Genomic DNA, 24,141 nt, shown 5'->3' on the forward strand with positions numbered 1-24,141 from the left:
TTCATTGCACAATAATCGCAGAGGCTCTTATCGCTCTGCGATCCTTATAAGCAATCCGGTTTGGTTTCGGATTTGGGCCTATAAAACGGCGACAGACGCTGCCTCCAATGCACAGTTGTCTTTCGTTCGCACATCAGAGATCTGCAGTCTTGAGATTGCAATTCGGAAATTAATAAATATGAAATATTTTGCTGTTCTGCTGCTGCTGTGCTGCCTCATGGCAAGCGCTTTGGCCACACTCAAGTCGCGTAAGTTATGGAGGATATAGATTCAGATTCTTTGGTGCTAATTTGATTCGTTTTACAGCTATTTGTGGCGAGGAGGTGGCCAAGAAGGGCGATTGCAGGGCATCGCTACCGAAGTGGACTTATCGCGAGGATAAAAACGAATGCACCGAATTCCTGTACAGTGGCTGCCACGGCAATGCCAATCTCTTTGATGACAAGCTAAAGTGTGAACAAACTTGTGTAGTTTAAGCGTGAATCGTTTTGCTGTTATGTGAATAAATTTCAAAGATTTTAATGCTAATATTATACCCATTATCTGTGCTCAAATCGTACAATATTTCGATGCAATTTCTCTGTGAAAGTTCTGGCAGTTTGACAGTCATAGGGCCACAATCATTTATACGGATTCTATGTACTCACTTCTCATTGCATAATCTTTGCTTCGGTTCGAATCTTTACTCATAAATACGTAGGTACATGGATGAGCTATTTCCCTGGCTATCTGCCAACTTTCTAAGTGTATTTCGTCAGCGTCCACTAAGCTCGCTGAGATAAGAACCATTCTATTCCCTATAAAGAGATGATGTGGCCTGTTGCAGCAGCTCAGACCTGACTTGGTGTTGCACTTAGAATGAAGTATCTTGGAGTTGCAGTAATTGGTTTGCTCATCGGCAGCCTATCCAGCGGTGGTGGCATCTTCGTGCATGCCAAGCCTGGTAAGACTTTCCGCTGTACTTTATGCCCGCATAATATCTGAGATTTATTTGTTCATAGAGATGTGCACTCAGCCCCATTCGATGTCTGGGATGGATCAGGATTCGGCTGCCTGTATGGCCTTTATGCCGGCCTGGACCTATGATGCCGACAAGAATATCTGCACCGAGTTTATCTATGGCGGCTGCGGCGGCAATGCAAATCAGTTCTCCACACAAGGGAAATGCGAAAAGGCCTGCAAGGACTAACAAAATATACTCAAAATTCCACTTAATATCGAACCCTGAAGAGCACAGCGCTTGTTTGTGTTTTGTTAATAAATTTCACCATGGGTTTCAAGGTTTGTTGTTTTTGTTTACCGCGCGAACACACATCGCGAAATGTGAGGCAGAGTGACCCGCCGGGCCAACTGATAAGAGAACCGGTTTGAGTCTATAAAACGCCAACAGACACTGCCTTCCACGAACAGTTGGTTGTCGTCAGTGCCTCAGAGATCTGCAGTGTTCAGTTTTTGGAATCAATATGAAATATTTCGCTGTTTTGCTGCTGCTCAGCTGCCTGCTGGCAAGTGCTTTGGCCGCACTCAAGTCGCGTAAGTTATGGAGAATAAAACTTCAAATTCGACTGATTGTATTACTAATTTGATGCTCATTTGATAGCTGTGTGTGGCGAGGAGTTTGGCAAATTGGGCAACTGCAAGTCGCAGCAGCAAAAGTGGACCTATCGCCGGGACAACAACGAGTGCCTGCAGTTCAGCTACAGTGGCTGCCACGGCAATAACAATTTGTTCGACAGCAAGAAAATATGTGAACAGACGTGCAAGATTTAAACCATAATTAAGCCCCCTTTTCGCTAGTTTTAATGTGAATAAATTGGAAAGACTTTGTATCCTAATATGATCATCTTTATTGCGCTTTTTCTTTAGGTTTTAACTCGTTAAACTTCAATGAATATTGCCTTGGCTTATCGTAAGTTAGTGTCTGATTTTTGTGTTTGTTTAATATATCTATAATGTATATATATTGTGGTATATATTTACTGTATGTTTATTGTATTTTATATATTTTTTTCCATATGCATATGCTTGTTAATTGATATTTTTTGTTAATCATTTGAATGCCGCCTGCTGCTCAGTTCAGGGGGTTATCTGAGTAGATTTCTCTCTCTCTCTCTCTCTCTCTTTATCTGTCTCTCTCTTTCTATTTTTTCTGTCAGCATTAACTATACTCTAACTAAGTATCTTTTAATCGTTTTTATAAGTATTTTTCAAAGTGCTTTTATTATTTGTTGCATGTTTATATTTTTTCTGGGATTTTCTTTTTTTTTTTGTGTTTTGTTTACTTTAACTTAGAGTTAAAAACTAATGCTTAGATTAACATTTAAACTTTAGATTTCTATAATTTCCATTGCACAAAAATTCTCTATTCACTCTTGGCATTCACTGAATTTCCATTCGAAGCACTTGCACCCGATCCTGCGGCAGCCTCCACTGCCGCCTGCTGCTGCTGTGTGGGCGTGGTTGGAGGCGACAGCGTGGCATGTTGCTGTTGTTGTTGTTGTTGGTGTTGCTGCTGCTGCTGCTGCTGCTGTTGATGCTGTTGATATGCCACTGCCGATTCGGCCAGATCCAAGAGTGCCGCTGAGGAGCTAAGGGCTTGTCCTTGCCCACCTCCAGCTGCCACCATGCCATTCATCGTCATGTCCTGCGCCTCGTGCTTCATCCTCAACGTATTGTTGTTATTGTGATTCACAGAGTGAGAGTGCGAGTGCGAGTGGGAGTGCGAATGCTGCCCCAGGGCCGGGTGATGGGCAAACGAGAGTGGCGGCAAATGGAGGCCCGGAAAGGCCAGACCCGCAGCTGCGGCGGCATGCAACGACTGCAGCAGTGCCGCCGAGTGCTCCTGCGCCTTGCGACGCAGCTCGGCCACAGAGTTGGAGCGTGGATCGTGTCCGCCCGAGCCCTGGCTGGACTTGGGCGACTCCGGGGAGCTGGCCGCCGAGCTGCTGCTCACGGGGACACTCATCGACGGTGCCACGCCCGCGGAGGAGGAGGGCGGCAGCGGTGGCGGCTTCAGGGAGCAGCAGGAGCACAGGCTCTGGAAGGGCGAGCAACCTGAAAACGATGCAAGATTTGACTTTGATTTATCTTTTGCCGAACGAGCAGCTGCCTCCAATCTGATTATTCGATTATGTTGCGCCTTTCTGATTGACTTTTGAGCGATGAACGCAACGACTTACCTTTGAGGCCCGGGAAGAGCGGCTGATGGGAGAACTGCGCCGCCAGATGGGGCGGCAGGAAGAGCGGTGGATGGTGGTTCGCGCCACGCTGTGCCGCCGCCGCAGCAGCCGCTGCTGCCACAGCGCTCTGTTCACTCAGCACCGGACGAAAGCCGCAACTGCTGCAAGGAGAAATGGTTGGAATGAGAATTTAGTTGTGGTTAAAAAACGGTGTCCTAAAGTGGGTAAAAGGATCCAGGGAAAGCAAAGTCAAGATGTTCCCTTATGTCATTCCCGCTATAATAATGCTCTGAACGCTTGAATCCACCCTCGCTATTCATTTGCACCCATTTACACTTCCACTTTACAGTGTCAACTGCTTTGCATTTCGCTTCCACGCGCACATTAAACAGAGCACAGAAAAACAACAAACAGAGTTTTAATTAACGCTTAATTGAAATAAATTAAAACATGTTTATGCGTAATTGCATTATTATTAATAAACCTAAATATTTTGTACGAGTGGGGGGGGGGGGGGAATGCGAACACCCAGTTGTCATTTTTGTGCTCTGTTCTGTTAATTGAATGAAATATAACGCTTAGTCGCATGTCAAGGCAATTCGGAATGAATAAAAAACGCGATCCTCCGCCCGCCCCTGGCTGGGGCAACAATTAATGCAATTTGAAAATTTTAATTGATAAGTGAGCCAAACATTTGGTGGTTAAATTTCCATCATCTCCGTTAATAAAATTATGCAATATTATAAATAAATGTCTACTATTTTTTATTAGAATTGATTGCGTTTAATCAACTCGTTTTCTGGCTGTGAAATTTGAGCTAGAAAATGGGAAAAATTCAATTTTCATTTGTTCAAAGCCAGACGTCCCTCTCTCCCTCCCTGTGAGTGCCGTCCCCAGGGGGATATGTGTCTGAAATTTAATAATTTCCAGGCTGGCAAGGGCAGGCGCAGGGTGGCCCTGGTGTGGTCACAAAAAATCTCTGGCTCTTGCCAAATGCTAATCGAGTTGGTTGGCAAGCGGCAGGGACTTGGGGCATGCCTCGCGAGTCGCGAGTCGCGAGTCGCGACCACCAGCACCACAATCGTCGTGGCCGCTGTCGCTTTTAATTCTCTCCACTCGCGGCTCACTGTTTTTTTTTCTACCAGCTACCCAAATATCCCTGGCCTTCTAATCTCGTCATGTTTTTGGTGGCGTCTCTTAGCCTCTGACGGCTTTTGGTTCGGCCGTGATTTTTCGAGGTTTTGTCGCTTTCTCTGTTGACTTTTTGGTAGTTGGAGAATGCAAAACGTTTGGCCGCTTGAAACAGAATTTTCAATGCGGCAGCTGCGTATTTTTCTTTGCGTTTTTTTTTTCTGGGGTGGCTGCTTAGATGAATGTTTCTAAATTTTGGGTACTTGGAACACAAATATAAAGCGACATATTGCTCATTAGCTGATTTTCTCTCGAAAAATAAATTGTTCCTCTGTTTATCGTTGCAGAAAAAACCAAAATTCCTTGCAGCTTTAGCAATTTTTTGCATGAATAGTTTATGGGCTTATGGGTTATACCTCCCACCATGCCTTTCCCATGGCCCCTAATTAAGCTTAGAGCCAAAAAAGCAAAAGTCCAAAAAGCGGCAAAAACGAGATGAGAAAACTCAAACACGAACAACAAGGAGAGCAAACAACACTCAGCCATAGACATGGCACACCCCCACTCCCCCCTTGTGTCTAGTTGCGAAAAAGCAGTAAACTTAAATGTTTGCGTATAATTAAGCACTCATCCTTTGGTCGTAATTAAATTTTGCATGTGCACATCCAACAGATGCCTCGGACTGTCCCCCCTCACAGTTCGGGCTCTTCGTAGCAGAATTTTTGTATGTACATCCGCATACACACACATATATATGTACATGTATAGCGCTGTATGTATGCTTGTTTATTGCTGTAGGCGACAGAGCTCTGAGCGGGGGTGGGGGGTATATGCATAAGTCCCACGCCCTCACAACTGCCGCCGCCTTAATTGCTATACTCAACAAGGCAGTCGCTTGCTTATCCACTCCACCATCCACCCATTCCACTCTCTCGCACGCTCTCTTTGCTACACTCTCGCTCTCTTTTAGTTCCCGTTCTCTCTTGCTGTTACTTTCGTGTGCTTCCCTCTCTCTCTAATTAAGACATTCACAAGCTCGAGTGTTGTCGTTGAGCTCGTTAGTTAGTACATAACTTTTCCTCTAGGCTGTGTCGGCGGGCACAGAAGGCAGGCAGGTAGCAGGTGGCTCTCTCGCTCTCATTGCCGCTCTCCCGGTTAATATTGTCAATGTCAATCTTGGTTTCTTCTCATACCTTGAAAGATTGCGCTTGCTGGCAAAAGTTTTTCTTCAAATTTTCGCACTTTTCGCACAGATTGCATTTAGCCAAGGATAAAGTTTGCCACATGCCCCGTGCCACCGCTTGCTGTGTATGCCTGTGTGTGTGTGTGTGTGTGTGTGTGTACTCTGGCGTAATTAGTCGGGCAAACATTTTAATGCTTTACGCAATTCTAACAAATTAAACTCAAGCAATCAACACCTACCCTGGCTTAGCTACTCCCACTCGTTCCACACACACACACACTCTCCCTCACTCTCCTCCTCCCACGCTCCTTCTCCTTCTCCTGCCACGTCAAAGTCAAACTTAATTTCCGCAATATGTATTTTTTTTCCACGAAACTTTTTTGTTGGGACTCCGTTTCTTCGCCAGGACGCCGCTTATTATATTAGGCTACACCCAAAAAGTTGTTGCTGCAGGGAGGGAGCGAGGGAGTGCCGAGTTGAAGCTTATTTTAATTGCATGATGAATATTAAAATATTTGCTTAATTTATTATTCAGGCATTCGCATTCGTGCGCGCAAACATCACGGATACAGGTGGAAATTTTTGGCTGGCAGCCCATCCCCTGGTACATGGATTGGGGTATGTATTTCAGTTTTGGGAGGGTCTCCACAGGCACATAGATGCCTGGGGTACATAGTTAAGTATTTCATGGCATGCACATATTTGTGCATAAAGTGCGATTACGATTACGATTACGATTACGATTACGATTATGTGTGCGGGTGTAGAGATTTTTGGGTATTCAATTAACATTTTCAAACTGAAAACTTATTCCAGCAGCTGATTTTCGGGTTTATGGAGTAGCATTTTGCGGATTATTTATGATAGTTGAAGGGTGTTTCTGGGTAGGAAATTAAGCTAGATAATTAATCTGCATAGTGGGAGAAACACCAACACATATTCATATTCACTTAGTTCTCCACTAAGAAATTTCGACGTGAAAAACTCCTAAATTCAAAGCTTGTATTCTGCCTCCACATGTTCCGCATGCTCCCTTACTTTCTGCAGCACAGCAACACTCTCTAAGAAAAACTCCCAAAAACTCTTTAGCGATTTGCTTTAATATCTTTATACATTTTAAGCAGCTTCATTTCGAAGCCAAGACAATAATAAATATGCTTTTAGGTCATTGCATAATTTGAGTTGTATTTTGGTTTTTATTTTCTGTACGCAAAACCCGTTCCTGGCGCTTACATGACTTTGCCCTCTGACGTCATACTCGGAGACCTTCGGTGGGGCAGTGCCGATTAGTGCTCGCATCTCTGCTGATTGAACTAAAATAATTATTTATTTAGTTGTTCGATTTGCATAAAATATGCAAGTCAGAGAGAGAGAGAGAAAATAAAAGAAAGGAAAGCTTTGGCATCGAGATAAATATCTCTGGAGTCTGCCGGGCACTGAGTGCCTGACTAATGCGATGATAAATGTTTGCGATGAAACGCTTCACTTGAGATTGGAGTCTGAAGTCTGCAACGAAGGACATCCGGCACTGAGCCATTTGAATAGCAATATCATAGGACGAGAGCTATCACAAATTCGGAGTGTTTTTGGAATCGGAATCGATTTGGTCAACCGTTACAGCAGCAGGAATCAAGAGGAATTGGCAGCAATGATTCAGCAATCACAGAAGTTCCACACAGAAGCGTGCCCCCCCTGCCCAGTGGGTTGTCCTGTCGCCTGGTGCTATTATGTCTCTACCGGATCCTGTTCTTTTTTTTATTGTGGTGTAATATTTGTTGTTTGGGCGCGTTGACATGTGAGTGGTGGCGCGGTGGCAAGGACTTGAGGTCTGCCGGCTTCAGACTCTTTGTTGGGCCGCCCGTGGCCTCTTTGCTGGCTGATGAGACCGCCCACTGATACAGTTACAGAGAGCGCAAAAAACCACGCACAAGAGAGAGGGGGAGTGGCAGCGCCTTTTGTGCGTCGTTAGGCTCGTGGCATATGGCAAATTTCGACTACAAACAAAACACCCTCGTGTACGCCCAATTTAATTTTCAAGTAGCTTTTTATGGCCTTGCGGCTAGCTAAATTTTGAATTTGAGAGTGGTGATCTGAGGAGCAAGAAATAACAGAGTTAATATTCATAAAGAATAATAAATGGATGGCTGATCGGTGGAATATCAGCGAAATGCTATAATATTTCCAGCAATTCCTCCAATCATTTCCTCTGATAACAGACATTTATGCTCACAAACTGCATGAATACAAAGTGAAAATATTCAAGCTGATTGGATGTTAAGCCAATTAGGATTCCAGCACCACCTCCTGGGGGACTATCCATGTCAGCAGCGGCACACAGCCTCACTCACATGTAAGTACTCCCCCCCAAACGATTATAAACCCAACGATCTGCTAATTGCCTGCGTGTCATTAAGCTTCCACTTACAAAGGAATTAGACAAACAAACAATAAAATTTATGGCAAGTGTCGCATTTTGTCATCAAAACGAAAACCAACTGCCAGCAAAGGAAACAAAAGGAAACATCAGCAGCAAGGACTCAAAGGCAAGCCACCCTCCGGGAAGTACTCGAGGCAAAATATTTACACAAAATCCCAGGCACTGAAATTTCACCCCTAAGTGGGCAGCAGCCCAACTCCGACTCCAAGTCTTCCTTTGGTTTTTTCCGCAGCAACGATGACTAAATTAGCTGCTGATTGCACTAGCAGGAGGATGGCCAGCCAGACAATGACCGCAATGAGAGCAGTAATGACATTAGATGGGTGGGTGGGTGTACTACCATCTTGGACTGCCATCCCTGCGACTGACCCATGGAGCGGCCATGGAGCGATGCGGTGCTCCTGCGGTGCTCTCTCCTCTCACGGGCTATTGAACAGGCGTGCGCAGCGGAAGGCGTTGCTACTTAATGTTTTGGATGGAAAACGTTTAAATTCCATTGGCGCACTTCCGGTCAGCGGATGTCGTGTGCGCCAGCGGAAACATTAAGAGAGCAACATTCCCTCTCTCTCTCTCTCTCTCTCTCTCTCTCTCTCCCAGCAACAAGAAATCCCTGCCCTAATGATGCTGTGCCATTGATACCATCAACGGCACGTGCAAACCCACACACACAAAAAAAAAAGGCGCCCAGTGTCTAATCATCAACGGAACATCGCCTGAATGACTCGCGTTGTTGTCTCAAACATATGTGGGATGTGCCACAGGGAGCTCTAATGGAACTGTTTGGCTACTGTATTTGTGGGTGGTTTCAATCACTTTCGAATGAGCGCAAAGTGATTAAAAGTGATCAAAACTACTTGAAATTGCGCGTAAATCTTTTGTATGATTCTAGAATAATATTTGAATACTTCTGACACCTCTTAAGGCGATTGTTAGCCCTAAACCCTCCTCTTTCAGTCTGCTACATGCTTCATTCTGCATGGAACATCACTGAAAGTTCGCCACATCGAGACTGATCTTCGTCTGCTGACTATCCTTAATAATATCATTTGATTTATACTCACTTATCGCTGCCATTTCCCGCACCAAAGCTGCCAAAGATGTGATTGCCGAAAGCTGCCGCTGCTGCCGCCGAGCTGTGTGGCATTTGTGGAGCGTGCGGCGTTGTGGGCGTTGGCGTGGACGAGGCCGAGTTGTTCGAGGAGTGATGGCCGCCCATGCGGGAGCCGGTGGTCAGCGACATGGGTCCGCCCACCTCGATGGGCGAGTCGGTGTTGCGTGAGTTGGAGGGGCTGCTGGGCGCCTGGCCGCTGGCCAGCGGCGTATGCTCACGCATGCCCGGCGAGGGGGAACCGGCGCTGATGGAGCCCAGCGACTGGGAGGCCGAGTGCGGGGTGGCTGCCAGCTGATTGGAGGACAAGGGACGCTCATTGTCGCTGGAGTCCAAGTGCATGCCGCCGCCCGGGCTGTGCGAATGGGAGTGCGAATGGGAGTGCGAGTGGGAGTGCTGCTGCTGCTCCAGGGGGCCATTGGTCATGGGGCTGTGGGAGCGCTGACGCGGCAGCTCGTCCATGTCGTCATCGATTTCGGCGGTGATGTCTGGCGAGGATTCGCGTGAGTCGTGCAGCTGCAAAAGGGAATGCCAGGCTTTACCTTTGCTCCCACTTTCCCTGCTCTGATCCTTACCTTGTCCAATGAGCTGCTGCTCTCGCCATTTTCCCGCTTGCGCTGCTCATCCTTTAGCCGCTCCGCCTTGCGCCACTTGGCTCGACGATTCTGGAACCAGACCTGCAGGCACAAGGAGAGAGAGAGAGAGAGAGCACGAAATTGATAAAGTTTTTAGAAAATTGGCCACATGTCTATTATTTATGCCAGGGGGCAGCAGCAGCCTGGCGGCAGCCAATTGAAAATTGAAAAACTTTCCCCCCACACACACACAGAGAGCCACAGACAGGGAGCCAGGAATGATTGTTTGCTGTTGGGGGCTGGGGCGGAAACAATAAACGCAATTTTCCACCTCACAAACTTTAACAATTTGCAAGCTCTCTCCCTTTCCCGCTAGCTGCCAGCCAATCCAAGACATAAACAAACAAAATCTGATTTTCAATTGTGGCAACGAAGACAAAACAAATTTGGCCTGTAATCAGCGCCTAAATTTGGGGCGCTGAGGGGAGTGCACACATGGCACACCCTAATGAGAGCTCAATCAAGACAATGGCTTCGGCTTGCCCAAGACACAGACACATCCTTTCTGGATTGTTTGCTTATGCGCGCGTGTTTGCAGTAGTCCCTGCCACACTGACACTTCCGCTTCCCGCTTTGCTTTCGTATCTTTTCGTTTGCTTTTAGTTCCGGTTTTGCGCTGATTCCCCCTTGGAGCTTAGAGCGCCACCTAATGGGATTTCCCATCGTTACGAGGCGCCATCTTGAATCGTTCTCTGTGTGTGTGTGTGTGTGTGTGTGTGTAAGTAAATTTCCTAATCAAAATTCAAATTAGACATTGTGCAAAAGTTCGCCTTGCCTTTGCCTGGCATCATTGTTGTAATCATAACGCAACATAAAACAATTTTCAACAACATTCTTGTGCCCCAAAGGCAATGCCATGGCCGCCATGTTGCCCCACCATAGCCCAGCACCCTGGCAAACAATAAATTGCGCACAATCCAACCCCCAAAAGGGCAGGCAGGCAGGCAGGCAAGACAGACACCCACCACACACACACACACACACACACACCCCCACTCTTTGGTGAACTTTTTCTGCTGCTGCTGCTGCTGGTGCTGCTGCTGCTGCTGGTGGTGGTGGTGACGCCCACCAGTTACTTAATACAATATTTATGCCATAAGCACATTACCAATAAAATATGGCTGCTCCTCCTCCTGTGTCCCTTGTGGGGTTGGCAGGAGCCACATGCGAGACAGGGACAACAGCAGTGGCTGCTCTGTTATTATGACAAAAATTGAATAATGAAAAACAATTGTGTGCTCTCACTCACTCCGCTACGTCTTTGCCTTGCCCTTGGGGCGCTCTCTGTGCCTCTGTGTGTTTTTTTCCTTGCCTTCAATAATATTTCCATGCACAATTTTGCTTTGTTTTATTGGACTGTGCAGCCAGACCCTAACGTGTTTCTTATTTATTCAATTCCACTTGGTTTAGTTTCTTGATTGCTTTGCCAGGACTAACTTGGAGCAGGAGGAGCCGAAACTGTTGATGTTAGCAGCAGGACAAGCACATTTTTACATGTTCAATGCTATTACTTTACTCCTTTAATTATTGCCTTTTGCACGAGATAATAATTGAAATATTCAATTTGCATTTGTAGCATACTTTCAGGGGACAGTTTTGTGTGTTCCAAACATGGAAATAAAAGCTACCTTTCTGTGCATATTTTAATGAAATCAGACATTCAAAAGGATTGCCAAGACTAGTTGTTCTTTACTTCACTAAATCAGCAACGTTTGGCAGCATTTTAAACAAGAATAAATGCAGCTTTTCATCTTAATTCCACCAAAAGTCTGCATATTTTTTAACTAAATCAGAATAAAAGTGAGCGCAGATAAGCTACGAAAGTAACAGAAGGACTTCCTGCACTATTTAAATCGTTTCTCCATCTTCTATAATTGATCTACCCATCCAGCAAAGAGCACACCCCGCTGCACATGTCTGTGCCTATCAACACATTCGATCATTAAACAGGAAGCCGCTGAAGCACCCTTCTACAGCGCTCAGTTACGCTCTTCAAGTAATTTATTTACCCAAAGAACAACGCCCAAAGGCGGCGAAAATGTACTCATAATTCCGAAGAACAATGCCAAGCAAAGCGAATAATAATAACAATTATTCATGTGCTCAGCAGCAAACACAGTTCTTGTGGTTGGTTGCAAGTAACGAAAACCGATTTGCCAGGAAAATGAAAACAAATAAGCAAACAAGAAGGGAGCAGGCAGGAGCCGTGTAAATAAAACAAAGTTGTTACACGCCAAAGCAAAAAGGAAACAATGAAGTTGAACAAAAGGTAAACACCACCCAGAGGAAGAGCGGCTGAGGGTGAGGGATTGAGGCTGTGCAGCAGCAGCAGCAGCAGCAGCAGCAGGATGCCCGAGTCCTGGGGTAATTACGGACAAGTGCGCACCATTAGCTTCCGCAAACAGTTTGTGGCCCGGCCTTGCTGCCACAAGGAAACACTCAATGCAAACAACACCCAGAAGCCAGGGAGCAAGGACCAGCAGCTCAAGTGGAATGAATGAACAGATGTGTTAATATCAAACGCATTTTGAGGCACCAGAACCCGCACCCCAAACCCCTTGCAACAATAATTGGGCTACCGCAACAGCCAACACCATGCAGCAGGCAGCAGGCAGCAGGCACTCTCTCCCCTGTGGCACCGCCCATTGCCTGGAGCTAGCCATCAGGCTCGGTTCAGTTCGGTCGAGGCTGGCCATCAACTTGGATCAGCATTAAAGGATTACTCGAGCAAATGCAATTATTTGACAGGCTGCCGCCTGGCCAACCCCTTTTGCCCGCTGTTCCTGCCTGCCTCTCCTTCTTCCTTCCTCATCATCATCTTTTGTGGTTTTTTCTTTCTCCTTCCCTCTCTTGGGTAGTTTCTCAGCGGTCTTTGGCTCCTGTGATTACAATAAATTATCAATTATTGGCCTTATATGCGGTCGCCCACTTTTCCACCCCTTTCGAAGGGGTTTCCTCCTGAGATTGTCATGCACTGCACATTAATTCTAATCGAATTAGTTATGTATGAGGCCCGGAAACATGAGACGCGCTAATCGCAGCACTGAGAACTTCATTATTTATCGTCTATTCCGGCCAGAATGATAAATGCTGAGGCACCGAGCTAAGGGCTTATGGCGGATAGCTTGACGAATGTATGAGAGTATATCATGGAATGACTAATTGATTTATGAGTGCCAAGAACTTGATTTAATTTCGCTACAAATGAGTGCCTCGATTTATGTACAAGATTATCGATTGCTGCAAATATTCAAGTGCCTAAAATAATCGAAAACTCATTCATAATTCTTATTATTTACTGAGAGCGTGTTTTCCCCGCCACATTCTGGCTGATTCAAAAATCAAACTCCTCACTCATTTATCAATCAATATCAGTTTAGGGGGAGAGCTCTTCAAAGTGCTTTGTCCTTGTCAGGTGCACAGCCGCGACTCCTTGCTGCCTGATCCACAGCTGGGCCGTTGGCTTTGCCCATAAGCTCGCTGGGATACATTAAGTAAATGATTTTTGCCATGAACTCAAATGCGTTGCGACAGGACCAGGACCTGTGGTTGGGCATCAAAAATTGACAGACGAACACAACAAATCTCGTGGCAAAACGTATCGGGTTACCGCACGGCAGCTCCATGGAGCGGCTAAACGGGGGAGTTCCATTTCAGCCGGTGGGGAATCAAACGAAGTACACATAATAAATTTTATTATAAAATTTATTTGTGCTTCCACCCATCCAGCAAAAAAAAATGTGTCAAAATGTGGTCCAGAGAGGGAGAGGGAGAGGGAGAGGTCGCACCCTCATCAAAATATTTGGCATTCATTCCATTATCGAAATCCCAGACTAAGCTCGGCCAGAGAATATTTTTTCGCTTTTTCCAGCAGTTTTTTCACGAAATTTGTGTGTGCCTTTTGTTGGTCTGTCATTTGAGGATCTCTCTCGTTATAAACTCGGACCAAAGTTGTTATTTGGTTATTTGACAGACGATTGGGGGTTGGGAAACGGACAAGGGTTGGGCTTGGGTTAATTTTGTTAGGGCCGTGACAAGTACACGTGTTTGGGACAAGTGTCCCATTGTTGTACACTTGACGTGCAACGTTCTGTAATATTTTGTACTGCAACAAATTGAATTGAAAGTATCTGGTTACGCCTGGGAAAGCCAAAGCTACGAGTATATGGCAGCCAAGCAGTGTCTTGAGGAGTGCCTGTGCCTGTGCCTGTGCTAATTGTGCCGGAAATAGATGGGATGTTGTGGAGGACGTTGTCATTGCCACCAAAGTGCTTTCAATAGCCACCAAAGTGTGTGTGGGGGCAAAGTGTGTGTGTGTGTGTGTGTGTGTGTCTAGTTAGTGGCGCATCCTCATTAAGTTTTCATTTGTGCATCTTTTTGTGTGCAGATACAACGTGCTCGAGTGCTCGACACAGTGCCTGGCCGCCCACCCACAAACCTGAGATCTGCCACGAGAGCTGTTCCCTCAGTTCCCTCTTTAAGTGTGGAAGTAGATCCGCTAATTGTCAGCTTTCCGTGCGCTAATCTGACAAATGCAACACACAATTCCATGCAAATTGCCAACGTCTAATGGTTACCACAGTCAGCAGCCCACGCGCGGCACAGAAAAATCTTTTTCTGACTCAATTTGCATCTGCAACCGCACGAGGCTGTGCGCTGCCTCGAAAGTGATTCTAATTTTGGACACAATTGTGAATGAATGGCACTAATCGGACATAAAAGTCAGCTGGGAGAGACAATTGAGGGAAAATATGATGAGGTTCAAGAGCGAAGAAAACTAATATTTCCGAGGGCATTTCTACGATTAATATTATAGATTATTTACTCCTGTAATTATGTTCGAATTCTTCAAATATTTATGCCAGCTACTTGCCATGTTTTGCATGGCTTTTACTCCCCCTTCAAATCATCATTATGCTGATGGCTTATGATGACTCCCTGGAGCAAAGCGAAACTTTTGCTCCTGCAACTGCTTATATTGAAAAGTAAATTTGATTTATTTAGGTTCATGGAGAGAGCCAACAGAGAAGAGCAATTTGCTGTGCCTTTTTCCATTTTCTTTTTATTTTTTTGAACGCTTAAGAACTTTGCAAATTTTGCTGCTCGGCTGTGTCTGCCTCTGGCCTGGCCTGGCCAGGCACATTTAAAATGTATTTTTCTAAGGAACTTATTGCATTAGGTACGGGAACATGCCACCCCTGTCTGTTGTAATCGCTCCATCCCGCCTGAATCCACTGCGCACTGCATATGCATTATTAATAGCGAAGGATTGGCAGGAGGATGAGTTCCTGAGAGAGCTTTGATCAGACTGCGTGACCTGCCCAGGGCTGTGTCCCCCGCGCTTATTCTTATGAAATTTGATACGATTTTGTAAACTTTTTCTCATATTTTACATAATTTGCCAGGGCAAACCCAAAAAGGGGTCAGTGGAAATCACAGTTGGAGTGGAGTGGAATCCTTACCTGAACACGTGCCTCTGTGAGGTTGATTTTCATGGCCAGATCCTCGCGCGTAAACACATCCGGGTAGTGGGTCTGGGCAAAGGCCGTCTCCAGCTCCTCCAGCTGAAAGAAAAATGATTAAAAATGTAACGAAATTTCTTGCATTTTCCTTTCCTTTCCTTTCCTTTTTCCGCTCTCTCTTACCTGCTGCAGTGTGAAGGTGGTGCGATTCCGTCGCTGCTTCCGCCGGACAAAGGTCTCATCGTGTATGGCAGGATGATACGAGTAGCTGGTGTCTGTTGAAAGTGGCAGAAACGAAGGAAACCATGGGCATTAGTCAGGTTGGGTGTTGGCCTTAGCTGGCATAATTCAACTAGCTACAACTTGGGAGATTTACTAATTGAAAAGCGTTGCAGCATGAGTGCCGATAAGCTGGGGATATGTGGGATTTTCTGGCCGTCTCTTTTGGGTAATGTAATTCCAGTTTCTGGAGATGTTTTTGGCAGTGAATTAGAGGCTTGTAGAATGTCATTTGATCGCTGGTAGCTCTGTAGTGGATTGGGGAACATCTGAAATATTTTTGTATATTTTTTTCCCATTTCCTAACTCTCCAAATTCCACTCCGAATTCCCTTAGAGTTCATCTTTCTATAACTGGCAAGCGAGACAAAGTTTTGCTTCTAAATTTTGCATGAGCGAACTAGAACTGCCTCAGAAATCATTCATGGCAAGGCAACCCAAGCCTTTTCCCTGCCGCTGCTCGGCTGCCACATGCCTGTGCTGAAAGCCAGCTGTTGCCAAAAATTGCAGGCTAATTGAATTTTCTAGCAGCAGCGCCATTTTGTATGCTACAAAATATTTTATAACTGCCTTTTGAGCTCCAGCAACAGAGCAGGGGAGGGCCAGGGAGCGAAAAAGGCGTTGACAGCCCCACTTGACCTCCACCCAAAAGCCACCCTGCAACGGCCAAAAAGGGGTGGCAGCAGGGGGGGGGCAGGGGGAAAATGTGAAGCCAAAGTCGAAAGGCAAAAGTCGGAAACTTTGTGTCGGAGAACCTTTTTTGACCAGAACGGACTCTCCGTTTCGGACTTTCGCTCGTGTTGTAAAATTAATTTTCAATTTGATTTTAAATAAATAATTAGCTGGCAAATTGCAAAATTTAATTTTAATTTTCTTCGTTGCCCAGCCGAACCCCGCCCCCCAGCCCATAAAGCTCTGTTCTGCTCTCCTTCTCTTTCTTTCTTTCTTTCGCTCTTTCCCTTTGCTTGTGTGTCAATTTTTTTGTCTCTGTCTCTCTCTCTCTGTTGGTTTGTGCTCTAATCCGATTAGCTGAAATGTTGTTACTTTGGCATTCATTTGCGCCATGTTGAAGGTCGCAGCAGCGCCAGAACTCAGGACTCAGAGCCCCCAAACTCCACTCCTGTTCCCCCCAGGGACTCTATGTAATGCGCACTAATGTTGTTTGCTACGTTTTTCTTTGCCCCCTTTCTTTCTGACCCCTCTAACTCTCCCTTTTGGGTCGGCAAAAGTGTCGCTATGCTTGCCATCGATTAATATTTAATTATGAAAATAATTAGAAAATGTTTCCACTCAGCTCACGGCTTCTATCTTGGGCAAGTATCAGCATCTCAGCATCTCTCAGGTATCCATGTATTTTGTGCTAATGAAGCACGCATTTCAGACCGAAAATCAAGCAATCTGGCACAGGTCTGGCACTGGGGCTAACTCGCAGGCTAATCGAATAGTCGATGAGTCAGGATACGTGCACTTAGCACATCTTTTTTGTGTGTGGGGGCTAAGCAGGGCGGGATGGGTTATCATTAGAGGTGGGAGAACGCAGGCAAAAAGCGTCAGAAATGGTAGATAAACTCATCGAAATAGCTAAAAATGCTAAATTGATGTGAAAATTGATTGATATCGGGTAAAAGTAATCGATATTTATCAATTACTACAGATTATTTATCGATAACTTCAAACAATTGACAAATATTTATTATTTCGATATTAATCGAAGGCATTTATCGATCATTTATTCATCAATATCTCATATCTATCGATATCCTCGCCTTTTCTGCTCACGATACCCATTTCGTGTGGGTTCTCATCTCGAACTGAACTCATCTCTCTGCCTAGGCAGCTGCTTGACTGCAATTTTCTTGCTAATCAAATTCTTGCTAGCCAATAATTGCCTAAAATGCAAATGGAAATGCCCAGAGAACATGAGGAACACAGAGCTGGCACGGAGCCAGGATGATTTTTGGTCATAAATGCCTCAGGGCATGCTGCCAGTGCAGCAGAAAGAAGTACCCAAAAACTGGGCCCAAAACACACACTCACACACACACAACACACACACACACCGATATAACCGAGAACGACCAAGCGGCAATTAGCACAATTAGGTTTCGAGTGCAAATCCCAAAGCGCAGCAAAAGCTTGGCCCAGTCCAGTGCCGTCGTCTCTCCAATAAGAATTTCATGCTGAAAGCTTTGCTGTGGCAACCCAGAAACCACCCCCCCAACACGCTGTGTACTCATAGAGACCGAGAGACCGAGAGACCACCCTCATGTGCCCGCCTCAAACATCAAACGTCAGTGGCAGGCAGAGCCAGGCACCAACAAGTCAACTAACCGCACTTGTCAGGAAGACAGGATTAACAAATCCTTGTTGGCAAATTGATTCAAAAAGTACGTACGCAGGCAACAGCTAGCCATCTCGCTTGCTCCTGCGCTGTCTGTCTCTTTCGTGCCAGAGTCAGGAGTCTGGCAGCAGCTCCCTCTCTGTGCTCTCTGTGGCTCTGTGTCTGCTGCTCGTTAGCTGCGCCGGTAATGGGAGATAATTCAATTTTTAAACATTTGGCATAACAAGCGAAACCATCATTAAGGGATTTTCGGTCTTTTGCCCTGCCAGGAGACACCAGGGGGGAGGGGTGGAGTCCTCCTGCCTTGCTCGTCCGTTTGCTGGCAATCAACTGTCTGCTGTGTTGCTGTTTCTTGTATCCATAAGATACATGTCTTGTCTGCAACTTTGTCTGCCATTTTCTTGTCTCTATATCGGGACACACACAAAAATCAATTTTCATTCGATTTCTGGCACCTCGTTTGTCTCAATCCAAGAGCCAAAGGAATTAGCATTCATTATGGCCAAAGGAGAGTTAGTTTCTTGCCCTAGTTTACCCTCCCCTGACGCAGTATTCCCCATTGCATAAGGCGTGTCACCCTCCGAGGCAAGTGTCGCAATCGTCTCAGTTTCAGTTCATTCTCAAAAGTCCAGGCACGCGTTGGCAAATTTTAAATTAGTTTAGCAATTGAGACGAGTGAGACTCGGTGTCAGTTCTCTCTCTCGCTCTCAGCACTTTTGGGGTGGCTTTTGAGTGGCTGCTCACGATTTGGAATCACGAAAAAACAGCCACTAAATTGAATTAGCTATGCAAATGTTGGCTGAGTGTTTCGCCTTTTTTTTCTCAGTGATTTGTGAGCCCTAAATGTGTGTCGTTTGTGGGGAAGTTTGAATTATAATCAGACTCTCATAAATATGAATTCAAGTTAAAGTCCTAGTCCCAAATTACCCAACAAATTGCATTAAATGTGGCCCAAATCAAAAGCGACAGCCAGCAGAGGTGCCTGACCTCATAGCTCCCCAGCTGAAACATAAGTTATCGCAGCTTCCTGTCTCTGTCTGTCATATTGAATCAGTCAGGAGTAAATGGAATTTGCACCTGATTAGGATTAGGGCCACAGAGAAGCAGGCAATGCCCCGAGGAGCAGCGAGAGACAGATCTACGTGCCAAGACGTTTCGTAATGCGTTCGTAAGTCCTCATCTAATCCCATTACCTCTCCGACACACACACACACACACGCACACGGAGAGACATGCTCTGTGGCAGCCACTAAATGCACTGCAATTTGTGGCAAGTTCTTTTTTTTTTGTGGTCTCTATTTTATTTCTCTTTGGCGGTGCCTTTTATGGCATGGAAGCAGAAATCAATAAACTATTTGCGGTGTCGGCTGCTGGCGCTTTGATTTAAGATTTTCGATAAATGTCGCCGCCCGCCTCAAACTCCAAAACAAATAAAACCAAAACCGAAATCTACTCGAAATCTCTGTCGTCGTCGTCGCATTCCGAGAGTCAAGGCAACAAAAATTTGCATGGCAAAGCATTAACGCTTTTGCCATACACGATAATTGCATGAAATGAAATCCAAAAATTCCCTCAACAGTACTCCAGTACCACTGCGCACACCCCTTGCCCATCTGCATCGGTCTCTCCCCCTCCCCCTCTCCCACATCCAGTCCATGCCAATTGCAACCAATTCCATTCGAATGGATCGCTTCACTTTTCGACACGTTCACGTTTGCTTGACTTTGCCTTTGGCCACTCCTTTGCTCCAAAAATTCCCCCTGCTCCCCTCTCTTCACACACTCACTCTCTCTCTCTCTCTCTTCCCCCGTTCTTTCTGCATTCGAATATCGATTGAGCTGCCGCTGCTGGCAGCTCCTCTGCTATGCTCTGCTCTGCTCTGCTCTGCTCTGCTCCTCATCTCTGTTATTTTTCTTTTTATTCAATTACAGTTATATGGCGTGTGCCTGTCTGTGCCTCTGCTCTGCAAGTGGAGTGCCAGGAAAAGTTTATTTCGTGGACTGCGCACTGGCAGTGGACCCATGGAGGAGCCCCTGCAATAGGAAATCAAATTGCTCCGCTGTGGCATTTCTTTACACGAGAATTCAACGAAATGGCGTTTAATGGAATTTTTATGCACGCCAACAGCCCAAAGAATTTTTCTATCTATCAAAGCGAAGTGATGGAGATGCTCAGAGGGGGGAGTGAGAGCAACGGGAGAGCTTTTTTGGGAATAAAAAATAAATATGGGAAATGTGTGAGGAACCTCAAATTGAGTGTTTTTTGTAGGGGAATCGAAGTGTGAAATGGGAAATGGTTGATGGTCGCATCTAATTCCTACAAGAATTTCCAACAATTACAATCAAACAGAAAACTTTCTTCAACAACAAAAATAACTGCCTTCATTTTCCCTTACCTCTGATGCCTCTTTATATGTATGTATTTCTCTCCCTCTGTATAGTTTATCTCTTTCCCTCTCTTACACTCATTAAGCCACACACTTACCCTCTGACCGTGCCACAAAACTTTCAACGGACAAACATCAAACTCTCGACATGTGCGCCCCATGAAATCTGATATGCCACAACGAGGCAGAGAGACACAGAGAGAGTGAGCGGTAGAAGCAACCCCCCTGCTCTGGCTACAACGTGCTGCTAATAGAATAATTCGTTAATGTAACTACAAGATACAAAGATACGCAGATAGAGAGACAATAATCCATTGACAGTCGACGATTATCATTGGCTTTTTATCTAAATTTAATTCGGGATGCGAGCGAAAAGATTGCACATTTGGCAGGCAGCAAAGAGTCCATCTGTTCCTGCTCTCTGGCAACCTATACGGTAAGATGATAATGTTGGGCTGTTGTCTGGATATACTCACAAGGATGGGTGGCAGCAAAGGGATAGTCGAGCGTTGGCAGTCGCGGCGGATGCGGTCCGCAGGGATGGAGGGCGGGCGGACACTGATAGCAAAACATTCCTCTGCCCGCAGCTGCAGGACCGAGCTGAAAGCAGTAACAAAAATGTATGTAAAATCAGAATCAGTGGGCTACCAATCGAGAGTGCCTTAAATCGATATAAAGAATCTTTAAATTGCATATAATTTTGATAAATTCACTTGCCCGTCACGCTGACAACAAGAAACTTGTAATTTAAATGCACAATTCAATTGAGGATGGTAGAGGGAGGGACTGGAAGACTGAGAGACTTTGACTTCGACTTCGTCTTCGTCTTGAACCAAATTGAGACTGAGAATGCGGGCTTGGGCATCGCTCTGTTGGCCTGGGTCTGAGCTTGGGCTTGTGGCAGCGACTCTGCGTCGCCTTTAATGTTGTCATGTGCACCTCAAACTCAATTCGATTCAATTAAAGGCAATTATAGACTTCTGACAAATAATCTACAATCGATTTCATCTGCTTTTGCATCCACAGACTGCACTGTAGTTGTCGCAGCCCGTTGTCTGCATACAATTAAATTGTCCTCAAACGAATCAATTGATTTAAATTAATTGCATTTGCCGCAAAAGACTGTGACTGCAAGTAGAACTGCAACTCAAGAACATACGATGATGATGATGCTCTGCTGATGAACTCACTTCAGTTATGAGCTGGCGCCTTGCCTCAAATGCATTTTACTGCTTAATTAGTTGAGGAATTTCTCATGCATAACCAGCCAGCACGGGGTGGAAAATGGCCTGCTGGAAAAACCCATCCATAGATAGTCACACGAGAGACGAGATGAGAAAGTATCTTTATTCTTTGCAAAGCTGTAATTGATATGGGTGGGAAAGCAGCAAAGATCTCTGTGAAGATCAACCAAAGCCGCAGATCATTAATCTATAATTTCACAATATTCATGTTGCTTCTTATGGGATGTACCTCGAATGTAAGTACATTCCCAAATTCATTTTCTCCTCTGAAAGCTCTTCCAAAATTCATTATCTATCCTCATGCATATAAAGTACTCTATAGACCCTCCATCAATATGTAATAGTTGCCAGCGTACATTTGGGAATTATATTACCAGCCATCCATGGACACATTCCAATTTCCTGTGTTTGAATTTTCCCAAAATTGTTTTTATTATTTTAGTTTTTGCAGTTACATTTCAATTGCAATTAAAATTAATTGTAAACTTCGCCCCAAAAAGGCCATAAGCCCAGGTGGGTTTCCCCCTTTTCTGGTGACTTTTTAATTTATTTGAGTCAATTTGTTAAATATTTTTTATGAATTTTATTTATGGCAGCGGCCACACGTCAGGGCCCAGCCCCACCACACCACCCACTGCAGCTGTAACTGTATCTGTATCCCAGCACTCCCAGCACAAGTGTTGGCATATCATGTTACAGACTATTTCCGCCAAATTTACACACGCAAAATAATTTAACGTGCTCAGCGGTTGCGCGCTGTGCGCTGCGCGTGTCCTGTGTGTCCTGTGTGTCCTGCCTACCTCCTGGCTGGTCACAGATGCGGTCCTGGGTCCCCAAAGCACTGGCGAATGCCCCCGACAAGTGGCGCCAATAAATTTCCATTTAGCAAGAGCCCGAGCCAGGCCATCATCTGTGCCTCCCAGCCCCTGCCCCGTCTCCCTGTGCTCGCTCCATGGGCATTCCATTAGAATTGTGAGAATTTGTAATTTTGCATAATTGTTATATTTGGAGTCCGTCGGCCGCAAAACTCATTTGCCAAATGGAAAATTGCCATTTCGTGTCTAATGTTGCACATGCGGCCTCGGCCTCTGGACCGCTGTTGCTGCTGTTGCTCCTCCATCCTCCATCCTACATCCTGCTCTAAAGTTTTAGTGCCATCATCCGCTCTAAAGGTAGTGCAGCAGCTAGGCAGAGTGGGGGGGAAAGGTACGCCGTTACTGGTGTTGTTAGTGAATTAATTTCCACTGAATAATTTATGCTGAATTATTTTGGACGTATTAAATAGGCACAGAGGCTTTCCCAGCGATGGAGAGGCACAGGCCTTACCTATCGAGAGAGCGAGAGAGGGGATCAGAGTGAGTTGGAGCGGTCATAGGTCACTGGGAAGAAGGATTTTGAGAGGCAGAGCATGAGGCATAATGCTCCCATGTGTGTGCATCGAACTGTGTGTGAGAGCGAGCACTTGGGCTTTGGGACCTTCGGGGCGTTACATTTAAATCAAATCAAAATGCTATTTCTGAAATTGATTTTTGAAACTTTAATGCCCAACCCAAAGAGCAGTGGAGCTTACGAGGGATAGTTGGTAATGGAATGGTGCGATCAACTGTGGGAATTTAGTTATTTAGTTGGAGGAACACTTTGAGTGCACAGCGCACCCGTACAGACATGGTTGAAGGGGGGTTTTGTAGGTATTTATGTGCCATGAATATGCTAAATAAATGAGGATGAATGTGTAACATTGTGTTGTTGATAATTAAGGGTATGTGGATCGTCGGATCTTCCTATGAAAAGCTCCTCCAAAAATGTTATTAAAATACTCCTCAAATACTCAACTCTTCACCGAATGAATACCTATTTATCTCTATTGAAAATTCCTCAATATGTACTCCAATCTCACTCAAAGCAAAGGATCCTCCACAGCTCCCAGCACCACTTTGCAGCCTACTCTCAGGCGCCCGCTGCTAATTGTCGCACACCTGCCATGGCCGGTACTCCAGGTCAAGTGCCAAAAGTGACAACAGCCAACACGTGGCACAGCTACAGAGTTTTGGTGTGTGTTTCTGCTGCTGCTGTTGCAATTGGTGTGGCAGCTGTCGCCGAGTGGCGGCAACGCCAAGCCAAATGCAATTATCCAATTGCACGAAATGCACTTGGCACAATGTTTGTGGCCTAGACAATGCAACACCGGCACTGGTGTGTCTATGCGTGTGTGTGTGTGTGTGTGTCTGGTTGGTGGAGAGCAGAGCACACGCGAAATTCAATTAAGTGCGCACTAAACAGCGCAACGATTTCGATTTGGTTGCAACACTCCACAGCAGGAGGAGTGCAGAGTGACGGAGTGGCAGCAGGCAAAACCGGGGTCATACGTGGAAATCTGTGTGTTTAAGCCTTTGTTGTCCAAGCCGTCCTCGGACAGCAGCTACAGTGGGGGTTTAGTAATGGAGGCTATCGCTAGTTTCTGCCACGAGCCGACGCCAAAAACGGTGGAAATTCAATCAGAGCTGGAGGATTACATGGTGGACAGAGAGAGAGAGAGAGGGAAGGGACCGCGCACAGACACAGAGACGGAAGCGGATGCAATGCTCACAAAATTGCATTAGCTGGGGCAGCCGTGGCAGTGGGGCAGATAAAGGGAGTTTGCTGCCCCATTGCTGTGGTCCCACTTGCACTGATGGCATTTCAAAATTAACTAACTCTTGTTTCAATCCAATTATCAGAGAAATAGAATATTGAAATATTATTTACCTAATGGGAAGA

At 45.6% G+C, this 24,141-nt stretch overlaps 4 protein-coding genes across 4 annotated transcripts in view; 3 read left to right on the plus strand and 1 right to left on the minus strand.

Annotated features, from left to right (window-relative positions):
• The first annotated feature begins 101 nt into the window (after window positions 1-101).
• LOC117582619 (chymotrypsin inhibitor SCI-II-like) lies at window positions 102-528 on the plus strand. The gene is made up of 2 exons (XM_034270493.1): window positions 102-248; window positions 307-528. Exons 1-2 carry the CDS (start codon window positions 179-181, stop codon window positions 474-476), a joined length of 240 nt encoding a protein of 79 aa, XP_034126384.1. The 5' UTR covers window positions 102-178; the 3' UTR covers window positions 477-528.
• A 278-nt stretch (window positions 529-806) lies between these two features.
• LOC117582613 (male accessory gland serine protease inhibitor) lies at window positions 807-1,280 on the plus strand. The gene is made up of 2 exons (XM_034270487.1): window positions 807-943; window positions 1,002-1,280. Exons 1-2 carry the CDS (start codon window positions 859-861, stop codon window positions 1,187-1,189), a joined length of 273 nt encoding a protein of 90 aa, XP_034126378.1. The 5' UTR covers window positions 807-858; the 3' UTR covers window positions 1,190-1,280.
• Window positions 1,281-1,387: 107 nt separating this feature from the next.
• On the plus strand, window positions 1,388-1,835 carry LOC117582618 (chymotrypsin inhibitor SCI-II-like). Its single transcript, XM_034270492.1, has 2 exons — window positions 1,388-1,533; window positions 1,601-1,835. The coding sequence occupies exons 1-2, from the start codon at window positions 1,464-1,466 to the stop codon at window positions 1,768-1,770; spliced, it is 240 nt and encodes a 79-aa protein (XP_034126383.1). The 5' UTR covers window positions 1,388-1,463; the 3' UTR covers window positions 1,771-1,835.
• Window positions 1,836-2,012: 177 nt separating this feature from the next.
• The window catches only part of LOC117582608 (homeobox protein aristaless), a 28,129-nt gene continuing 6,000 nt past the window's right edge, over window positions 2,013-24,141 (minus strand). Inside the window, exons 2-8 of the mRNA XM_034270481.1 lie at window positions 20,617-20,740; window positions 15,319-15,410; window positions 15,136-15,237; window positions 9,614-9,715; window positions 8,992-9,554; window positions 3,180-3,340; window positions 2,013-3,054 (exon numbers count right to left, since the gene is read on the minus strand). Of these exons, the coding sequence (XP_034126372.1) occupies window positions 2,363-3,054; window positions 3,180-3,340; window positions 8,992-9,554; window positions 9,614-9,715; window positions 15,136-15,237; window positions 15,319-15,410; window positions 20,617-20,713 (1,809 nt within the window). The 5' untranslated portion in view covers window positions 20,714-20,740 and the 3' untranslated portion in view covers window positions 2,013-2,362. The remainder of the gene's footprint in view (window positions 3,055-3,179; window positions 3,341-8,991; window positions 9,555-9,613; window positions 9,716-15,135; window positions 15,238-15,318; window positions 15,411-20,616; window positions 20,741-24,141) is intronic.

This window comes from Drosophila guanche, unplaced genomic scaffold (genome assembly GCF_900245975.1).
Source record: "Drosophila guanche unplaced genomic scaffold, DGUA_6, whole genome shotgun sequence".
Taxonomy (NCBI): Eukaryota; Metazoa; Arthropoda; class Insecta; order Diptera; family Drosophilidae; genus Drosophila; species Drosophila guanche.